The following is an 8,934-nucleotide window of genomic DNA, read 5'->3' as shown; positions in this document are numbered from 1 at the left end:
AGAAAGCTGGGGATGCTGCCTCAGCCCAGCCCAGCGCCGCCTCCAGCTCTATCTCCCCCTCTCCCCTCCCTGCTTCATCTCTGGCACAAATCACATGGTGACAGCCCCATCCAACCTTTGGGGAAGGGTTTGTAAATGTGTCTTCCTTAGCTCTGATCTCCAAATTGTTCCTTTTATTGCATTTGTCATGGTGAAGATTAAAGTCCCTGGGTGGCCTGCACCGCAAATCACAGAGTCTGCTCAGGGAGCGCTGCAGGTTGGAAACCAACAGAGGGGCCTGGGCCCTGCTGCACAGACGCACTCCCAGGAGTGGTGTGGACCTGTGCTTCCAAGCTGAGCCGGAGATGCGGAGGCGCTGGCCCCTCTCTTGGCAGCTTGTGACCTCTTCCTCCAAGGGGCTCTTCCGGGAACCTTGCAGACTGACTGTGTCGTCCAGCCTGTCTCTTCCCCGAGCGAGGGCAAGCTGTGTCCATGCCAGCACTGTTACACACTGCCCCTCTCCAGCCACGCTGACTGCTGGGCCTCGTCCCAGCCGCACTCAGTGGCCCAAGGGCAGCTCAGGCCAGAGCTTGGAGCTTCCACACCGGCCCAGGAGCACAGCTGTCCTCTTCCTGCTGCTTTCCTCTCTGGGACACAACTGGGTACAGAGTAGGGCCTCCGAGATGGGAGAGACACAGCCGAGGAGCCGAGAGGACAAAAGCTCCCTGCACTCAGGCGCGAGAAGCAGTCCCTTCCTGCCCTCACAAGGTGGGCTTCCTGCCTGTCCCTCATGCACATTCATAACATTCAAATTTATGCCGTAATCTCTGCCGCTCCATATGTATGAGCCTTTGATGGGTGTTTGGGTTTATGGGATGCACCCAGCCTCTGTTCCCTCACCCGCCCACTGCCTCCAACCACTGCAAAGATGCTCGTACATAATTGACATCGGCAGATTCTTTCATTATACAAGATTTAGCATCTGCTCCGGGATCGCTCCGCTCCTCTCTCACTATAGATGACTTTTCCCCGCGTTTCCTATTATCAATTCAAATTAGCCCCATTTCCCCACCCGACCAGTGCAGCATTTACACTTGACAGTGAGGAAACAGCAAGGCTGTAATGGGCTCCTCAATTATTGAGGCCCAGTTAGACCAGGACCTAGGAGGCCTCAGCGGGCGCGTTCTGGGGTGGGGTCAAGCAGGGGCTCCAGCAGTAGCTCCTTGTTCCACTTGCCTCACACTGGGCCTCCAAAGGCTGCGCAGCCCCTCCCCAGAACTGCTTGTCAGTGGGCGACTAGCAATAAACCAAAGAGGCCAGCAATGGTCCCAGCCGGGCCTCCTCCATGCGCCAAGGTAAGTCTCCATGAGGATACGAGGGGTGCCCTCGGATCCGAGACACAACAAGATATCGAAATCAAGCTCCTGAGCCCGAGACAGCAGGAGAGCCCCAGGGGCTAGGAGGCGAGGCAGGGCCTTGGGAGAAGAGGCCACCAAGACACGGGCCTGGGCAGAGCTGGAATTAGGTCAGCCCTTGCCTACCGCTGCTCTGACTCAGCCAGGCCCAGCCTCCTGCAGTAGCTCTGGGCCAGGGGCTATTCAGGAATCTTGGGCTCTTCAGAGCCCTCTAAATGGCCGGAGTACAGAGGCAGAAACTCCAGGCTAGCCCCGCGATCCCAACCCCAGACTCTGCAGCAGCTCAGCTCCTCCCAGCCTGTGCTCCTCCTGTGACTGCGCCTCTCCTCTCTCCTCTCTCCTCCCCTCCCCCTCCCCTCTCTTCTCCCTTCTGCAGGGCTGTGCTGGGGGGGCAGGTGGGGGTGGGCTCTGGGATTAGAAGAGTCTTTCCCATGCTTGGCCTCAGCAGAATCAACGAATTCCTCCATCTGATTGGATTTACTCTAAGTCGCAGGCATGCGGGACCTTCTTTCCCTCAGCAACAGCTGGAAACAGCCCTAAATATGATTAATTAATGCCGTAAAAAGCCCCGGACACAATTAAGATTTATGTGTGTGTGTTTCTGTGTGTCTGTGTATATGTCTGTGTGATGGGGGCGGAGTGGATTACAAACCCACCCCCAGAGCCTCCAGGGGAGCAGGGGACATTTCCAAAGAGACCTCCCTGGGCACCACCCCAGGCAGGGTCACTCTTCCGCCTCTGGCTTCACAGAGGAGCCCCTTGGGCCCAGCGCCTGCTGTCCTCTGCTCTCAGATGGGGTGGCTGGCGCTCTGGGGCGGGTGCCGTCTCTTCTCCAGCGCAAGCAGAACACCTCGTTGCCAACCCCACTTCCTCTTCTGCATCGTTTCAGGGACCAGCGATGTATACAGCACCGCAACCGTCCCGGGTGGGGCTGAGAAAGGACTGGGAGCCCCGAGAGGGAGCAGCCAGGCTCTGCCCGGTCTTCCGCACCGCCTTCACTGCCACCCTTGAGACGCAGCCCCTGGACTCACCTCTGGACCTGGAGGTAAAGGGTAGACCTTTGTTTGGTGGTGGTCGCCTGCCTCCCCACCCACCTCTGTGTGGCAGGTGGTGTCCCCTCAGGTGTAGACATTCGGGCTTTAACAGTCATGAGCAGAAAGGGGCGGATGCACAGGCGATTCCAGTGAGGCACCCGAAGATCAGTTCTCAAAACTCTTCGAAAGCAGCACCTAGGAAAGCTGAGGCAGGAAGAGTGAAAATTGGAGTCCGTGTCTCAAAAAATAAAATGAAAGGACTGAGGATGTAGCACAGTGGCAGAGCACCCCTGGGCTCAATCCACAGTACCACAAGAAAACAAAACTCTTTGAAAGAGTAGGGGATTTCAATGTGTTTTCTTTTATGTATTGCACCTGCCTGACCTGTCTCTGCATTGCTGAAATGAAGCCCAGGAAGAGGTCTCCTCAGTTCCAGCCCTGGTGGCTAAACATGGAATGTGCTAGAAGAAATGTGGAGAAGCCCCCTGGGGCTTTCTGGGGTCACTGACTTGAGTGCTGGGGATTCTGCTTAGTGGCCTGGCCAACGGGGAGGAACCAGGACATTTTAGGACACCTGCCGATTCTTGGGAGAAGGTCTTCACACATCCTTAATGTAATTCTCAACCAGCCTGGGCTTGAACCTCAGAGATCACAATCCCACTTCCTGATTCCCTGCCACAGGGTGTGTGGACCCGCCAGCGACTCTTAGGGAACTGGTCGGCCTTGCCTGGAGGCAGGGAGGAGGCAGCCATGAACAGTTAGTAGCTCTTTGTGCACCCTGAGATTTTTAGGAGCTTTTGGGGGTTGCGTGAGTTCTTAACTGGTGACTGAGCAAAGGAGCTGGCGGTGGAGGATCTGGAGGAAAAGGGGAGTTCCTCTTACCCCCAAGACCTGGAGCAGCAGTAGCAGGGCCTGGCCCTTCATGCTCACTCTGTGTACTCCACACGGGGAGGGTAGAGATGGGAGGGTGTGAGCGCCACACTTGGGCGTGTGGTGAGCACAGAGCAGCCGCGAGGGCTGGGCAAGAAGGCAGGAGGTGTCCCACGGTTTCCTTAGGTCCCTGCCCCTTCAGGGGCCTGGCACTCCTGAACACAGAAGGCTCCTTGCATCTTCGTGGGTCAGCCAGAGATGTCCCTGCACCCGAAATGTCTCCCCTCTGCGTCAATTCTTAGTGATCCTGTGGCAAGGGACGGGTGTGTCAACAGAAGGACAGAAACCAGGAGCTGCCCCTAGACCAGAGCCAGCCACCTGGGTGTTTGGTCTGCTAGGGACAGTGTGGGAAACGAGCACAGAGTGGGGTGCTTGTGCTTCTGAAGTATAGCCACAAGTCCTGCCGCTCACCCCGGATGTTCCCGGGTATGTACCTGCCTGGCGCTGAGGAGGTGTAGGAGCCACGCCCCTCAACTAGAGATTTGCCCACAGGTTGGCTCCTGAGTGAATGAGCTCTTTCAGAGATGAAACCTGGCTCTCTAGGGTTGAGGGGTACAGAGCCAGGAGTGTCTGCGGCCGGGAGGAAATAAGTCCATTCTGTGGAGAGTGAGGGCTCGGGTCAGACACACGAGGCTGCACCCTGGGCTGACTCTAGAACCCCTATTTCTCACCTGTCTCTTTCACCTGAACTGAGGCAGAGACAGGAAGGGGAACAGGCACAGGGACCCTGTGTCACAATTTCCAACAGCCATGTTCAGTACATGGGCCTCTGCAGAAGGACAGAGAGGGGGCTGGGCCAGACCCCATGATGGGACAGATAGGCAGATGCCGGCAGGACAGCCATTGTGTGCCGAAAGGGTGGACGGGGCCTCCTGTGCAGTGTCACCACCGGTCTCCTCTTTCTACAAGGCAGCTTGGAAGCCATGCCGTTCTGGAAGCTTCAGAGGGTGGCTGGGAACGTGCAGGCTTGGTTTGGGGCCAAGGAGAGGCTTATTGGTAGCGCCTTCTTCACTCTTGCTATTAACTTTCCAGAACCCTTGGCCTTTTGCGGTCAGGCCTCCATGGGGGAGAACCCAACCTGGAACCAGCTCTGGCTCTGGGGTGTCCCTCGTAGGCAGTGGCTGCCAGGGTAGCAGGATCCTTCTATTTGACACCCAGGAAGCCTAGGATGGAGATAAGAAGAAAGGGTGACTGAAGGGGATATAAGAGGGTGATATTTATCAAGTTCTTATTTTGTGTCTGATAGTGGACTGAGTTTTTTCTTTTTTTCTCCCAGTGCTGGCAGTGGAAGCCAGAGCCTCACACAATGCTAGCATGTCAGTATTATTCCTCCTATTACTCAGATAAGGAGATTGAGGTTAAAAACTGGGTCAAAGCCATAAAACTATCAAGTAGTGAATCTGGGTCTTTGCACTCAGCAGCACTGCCTTCCTCAGTAAATTGATACAAAATCAGAGGCCAGCCTGGAGTGGTGGCACATACCTGTGATCCCAGCACTCTAGGAGGCTGAGGCAGGAGGATCCAAGTTGGAGCCCACCCAGCCTGGGCAATTTAGTAGGATTCTGCTCCAAAGTAAAATATAAAGAGCTAGGGAAGTAGCTCAGTGCAAAAGCCCTAGGTTCAGCTATAATCCCAGCCTGGTGGGGGCAGGCTGAGGTGAGCTCAAGGCCAGCCTGGGCTACACAGTGTGTTTGAGCCCAGTCTGAATTACATACAGAGACCTTATTTAAAAAAAAAAAAAGTCTTGGGTTCAACCCCCAGTATCACAAAACAAAAACACTGAAATACTGAGATTATTGTGTATGGTTGACAGATTTAGCAAATAAAAATACAGGATGCCCAGTTAAATTTGAACTTCAGATAAAGTAAGTTTTTTCAACAGCATAAGAATATCTCAGATGTCATGCAGGAAATACTTATACCAAGACTTCGCTTTTTTGTCTGAAATTTCAGTCTCAGCAAGTAGTCCCGTATTCTGCCCTCCAGGTTGGAGTCACAGCCAGGTCCAGCCCTGGCCACTCCCCAAAGAAGGTGTGAATGAAAAAGGCCTCAGGTTCTCAGGCTGCCTCACAGTGGGGCCGGCCAGAGGTCTGGGCTGTGGCCGTGTGTGCCAGGGGCCCAGGATCAGGACAGTGCCCCAGTCAGTATCACCTGGGCCTTGTCACCTGGTGGAGCTCCCCAAAAACCTGATGCAAGAGTCAGGGGGAAACCAAGAAATGAGAGTTGTGAACATGGTATCAAGCTCTGACCCCAGAAAAAGGAGGAGAGCCCCGACCTCCCTTGCGAGGCTGTGCGGATTCACCTGCCGTGGGACTGCACAGGTCTCGTTGCCCCTCCTGGGGGGCAGCCTGGAGGGAGGGCAACTCCTCTCTCGGTCCCAGCTCTGGCCTCCCCGACAGGCCACCTGCCCGGGTTCCTCCAGCTCGGCTGGGGCCTCCTGGCAGCTGAGCACCAGCACCGCTCAGGAGCTGCTCCCACTGGGCTCCAGAGCCCACTCCCGCCCGGCTTGGGGCTGGCTTGGGGCGTCTCCCTACTGAAGAATTATGTTGCATAAAGCAGCGCCACCATCTTGAACTGACAGTGAACTTTGCTTTCTACATATAAATACAGATAGCAATCACACCCCAATCAGCACCGAGGCTTCAGGGCATCATCTCAGCAACTCTAACTTTCCCATTACGATAATGTGATTTTCACTCAGTCTGTAATATCACCAGCCATGAATAAAGCAACTGGCTCTTTCCTTCTCTCTCCTCCCACCCCCTCTCACCCTCCTGTCTCCTTTCTCCCCTCAGTCCCTCTGTCTCTCTCCGCAACCCCTCCTGGTGACTGTCTCCATCTCTGAGTCTGCAGCCCTGGGCGCCCGCCCTTCCTCTCCGGTCTGTCTCTCCCTGGCCCTCTGGGACTCCCGTTCCCTGAGTGTGTGGCGGGGATTTGCGGTGCAGCTCTGCCATCGTCTGCCTTTGCCTGAAGGTGAGAGTCTTCCTGGCTGGGGGTGGGGACTTGCCAGCTTCCCAAGGGTGAGGACAGGAAGGGGAGGCTGGAACTGGCTCCTTGCCGCTCTGCCCTCCCATGCTAGGTTGGCTATGCAAGGGCTGCACCAGGAAGGCCCCGACAGAGAAGACACCAGGCACCCAGTGGGGGGACCCTGGAGCATGTGGGGGCGCAAACCCAGCCGGGCTGCAAGCGCTGGACGGTTGTAAGTCCCAGAGCAGTGAGGGTGCTCCGAGAGGCCTGGAGAAGCGGGCACCCACCACTCCATCACCGCCTGACGGAGGCACTGGGGCTGGAGCTGCCCCTGGCAGGATGTGGCCACAAGGCCTGCACAGCTGGATCATGGGGCGGCACCTTGTCGGGGCGCCTGGGCCGTGGACACCCCCAGGCTGTGCTCCAGTCTTTCACTTAGCACCACTCCAGACTTGTACCCTGGTTCTTTCCCTTGTTAGCTTTGGCGCCTGGGACCGTGCACTGTCCTCCTCGGTGTCCTCGTCTACAAAGTGGGCATGAGGACGGTGACTGCCTACTGAGTGAAGTAGTGCATCTGACGGGCACAGCGCAGAGCTCGGCGTGCTGTCAGGCGCCACTACCACACTGCGCCCAGCAGCTATTGAATAATGACCTGCTCTTGGGTTAGGAAGAATGCTGTGGAGGTTAAGAGCCTGGGGTTTTAGACTCACACTGTCAAGAGTTTGAATCCCGGATTCGTCGCTTGACAGCCTCGTAGCCTTGGGAAAGTCAGCCTCTTCCGGACAGGGTTTCTGCTGCTACAGCAGGGATAGTGGGCGTCCCTAGTTTCGGTCATTGAGAGGGTGGCTTAGGGTGACCTAGCCAGAGTAGGAATATTACCAACAGGAGGGGTCGGTGGGGGCCCTGCGTGTTCAGCCGTAGACACCCTGCAGACCTCCTCGGTGGGCTGCATCGCGCCCCGTCTCCTGCTGCCCTGTTCCACAGGGGCCTGACCTTCCTCCTGTGTGGGATGAGGCCTCCCTTCAACTTCCCCAGCTGTCAGAACTCACCGTGCTGGCTGCTGCCTCCCAGGGTGGGGGACCAGGACTACTGCCCAGCCCCGGCCCCGGTTCAGAGAAGGTGACTCCCGAAGCTGCTGTCTTAGGCAGGGAGTGTCCAGGACCTTCCCCCACCCAGTCGCTCTTCGACTCCCTGACCCTTTTGTTCTCCCTCTTCCTCTGTCCCCTCTCCTACTCTCTCTCTTTCTCCCTCTCCTACTTCTGAGACAGCGTCTTGCTATGCAGCCCAGGCTGGCCTCCAAGTCACAATTCTCCTGGCCCAGGCTTCTGGGTGCTGTGACCACAGGCGTGCACCACCGGGCCTGGATAGAAGGTGGTTCTTGATTGTGCTCCTTGTAGGCAGCAGGGGCGACCAATAAAAACTAGACACCCTCATTCTGTCCATTTGTTTTGCTAAGTGTTTGCTTGCTTGCTTTCAGCTCTCTCGGTTTCTCTCTGCAGGTTACTCTGGTGGATTCCAACCTGATCTCACATGAGAGAGAGGAGGCCCTGCTGCCTTAGTCAGGAGGGGGCCTTGGTGCTATGCTTTTCAGAATTCCCACCTTTGGGGCCTAGAGAGCTGTGCCACTGAGGCAGACCCAGGGAGAGACCTAGGGGCACAGCATCTGGCCAGAGGCTAACTTGGGTCTCTTCCCTCACTCTTAGCCTCTGTATCTTGGCTGCAGGAGGAAAGATGCTCCCCTTTATGTCCAGTCTAAATCCAAGCCCAGAGCCTTGAGCTAAAGCATTCTTACCCAAGTACTTTCGCTAAGGGAGCTGGAGTGGGTGAATCACTGCAGGTCTTGGGTCTTATCTCTTCTCTCTGCTCCTTTCTGCTCTCCTCCAGGAGGAGTAAGGCGTGGGCTGGGCCTTCCAGGAGACCGCAGTCCCAGTGAGGGGAAACAGCAGAGGGCAGGCAGAAGTGAGAGCAGAGTGTGATGTGACAGGGACACCAGCAAGGAGGTTGGCCCAGGGAGGGAGCAGGTGAGGCTAAGAGCAGGCGCAGGGTGGGGGCATTCAGGGCAGGGGAGAGCTGCACAGGAGCTCACGGGCAGGCTGGCAGAGTCGCTTTGGGAGCAAGGCTCATGGGCAGGAGCAGGCAGTAAAGGGCTGAGTCCAGGAGTCGGGCTTTTACCTTGAGAGCTGGGCCACGGAGGGCTTTTGAGTGGAGTGATTTGCATTTTAGAAAACTAGGTTGGGGGGCAATGCGGAGAGCCGGTGAAGGGTGCAGTGAAGAGAGTCGAGGAGGATCTTACAACCATGTGGACCAGAGATAGGGAGTATGGTTACATGCACAAGGCCAGAAGCTAGTCATCATCTGGAAGATAGGGAAACTGAGGCTCAGGGAGGCTGAGTGAACCCAGACTCACTGAGTAGCAATGGGGATTCACAGCATGCAGGAACCACAGGGTCTGTGTGGTGCCCTCATCCTGCCAGGCTGCACTAGCAGCAGCTGTGGCCTCTGTGGCTGGGCAGCTGCTGTCCTCTTCTTCCAGCCCCAGGGGCTGGTGCGGCTGGTTTCCTCCCTCCTCTGTGGGGCAGCAAAGTCTCCCATGGCGGAGGTCGAGTGGA

The 8,934-nt window shown here is 56.6% G+C and overlaps 1 protein-coding gene across 1 annotated transcript; it reads left to right on the top strand.

Annotated features, from left to right (window-relative positions):
• The first annotated feature begins 1,929 nt into the window (after positions 1-1,929).
• Positions 1,930-7,808, top strand: LOC117285298. The gene is made up of 4 exons (XM_033761240.1): positions 1,930-1,983; positions 2,284-2,439; positions 6,154-6,331; positions 6,438-7,808. Exons 2-4 carry the CDS (start codon positions 2,293-2,295, stop codon positions 6,863-6,865), a joined length of 753 nt encoding a protein of 250 aa, XP_033617131.1. The 5' UTR covers positions 1,930-1,983; positions 2,284-2,292; the 3' UTR covers positions 6,866-7,808.
• The last annotated feature ends 1,126 nt before the right edge of the window (positions 7,809-8,934 follow it).

Source organism: Fukomys damarensis, unplaced genomic scaffold (assembly GCF_012274545.1).
Source record: "Fukomys damarensis isolate Sample0158 unplaced genomic scaffold, DMR_v1.0_HiC HiC_scaffold_8, whole genome shotgun sequence".
Classification (NCBI taxonomy): Eukaryota; Metazoa; Chordata; class Mammalia; order Rodentia; family Bathyergidae; genus Fukomys; species Fukomys damarensis.
The sequence above is the reverse complement of the archived record's forward strand: the minus strand, read 5'-3'. Positions and strand labels throughout refer to the sequence as shown.

What these genes read in the sequence shown, in the direction of transcription:
- LOC117285298 (XM_033761240.1), top strand. Translation starts at nt 2,293, where the DNA reads ATGTATACAGCACCGCAACCGTCCCGGGTGGGGCTGAGAAAGGACTGG. An exon ending in ACTCACCTCTGGACCTGGAG is followed by an intron (nt 2,440 to 6,153) that starts GTAAAGGGTAGA and finishes TTCTCCCCTCAG; the next exon opens with TCCCTCTGTCTCTCTCCGCA. An exon ending in TCGTCTGCCTTTGCCTGAAG is followed by an intron (nt 6,332 to 6,437) that starts GTGAGAGTCTTC and finishes CTCCCATGCTAG; the next exon opens with GTTGGCTATGCAAGGGCTGC.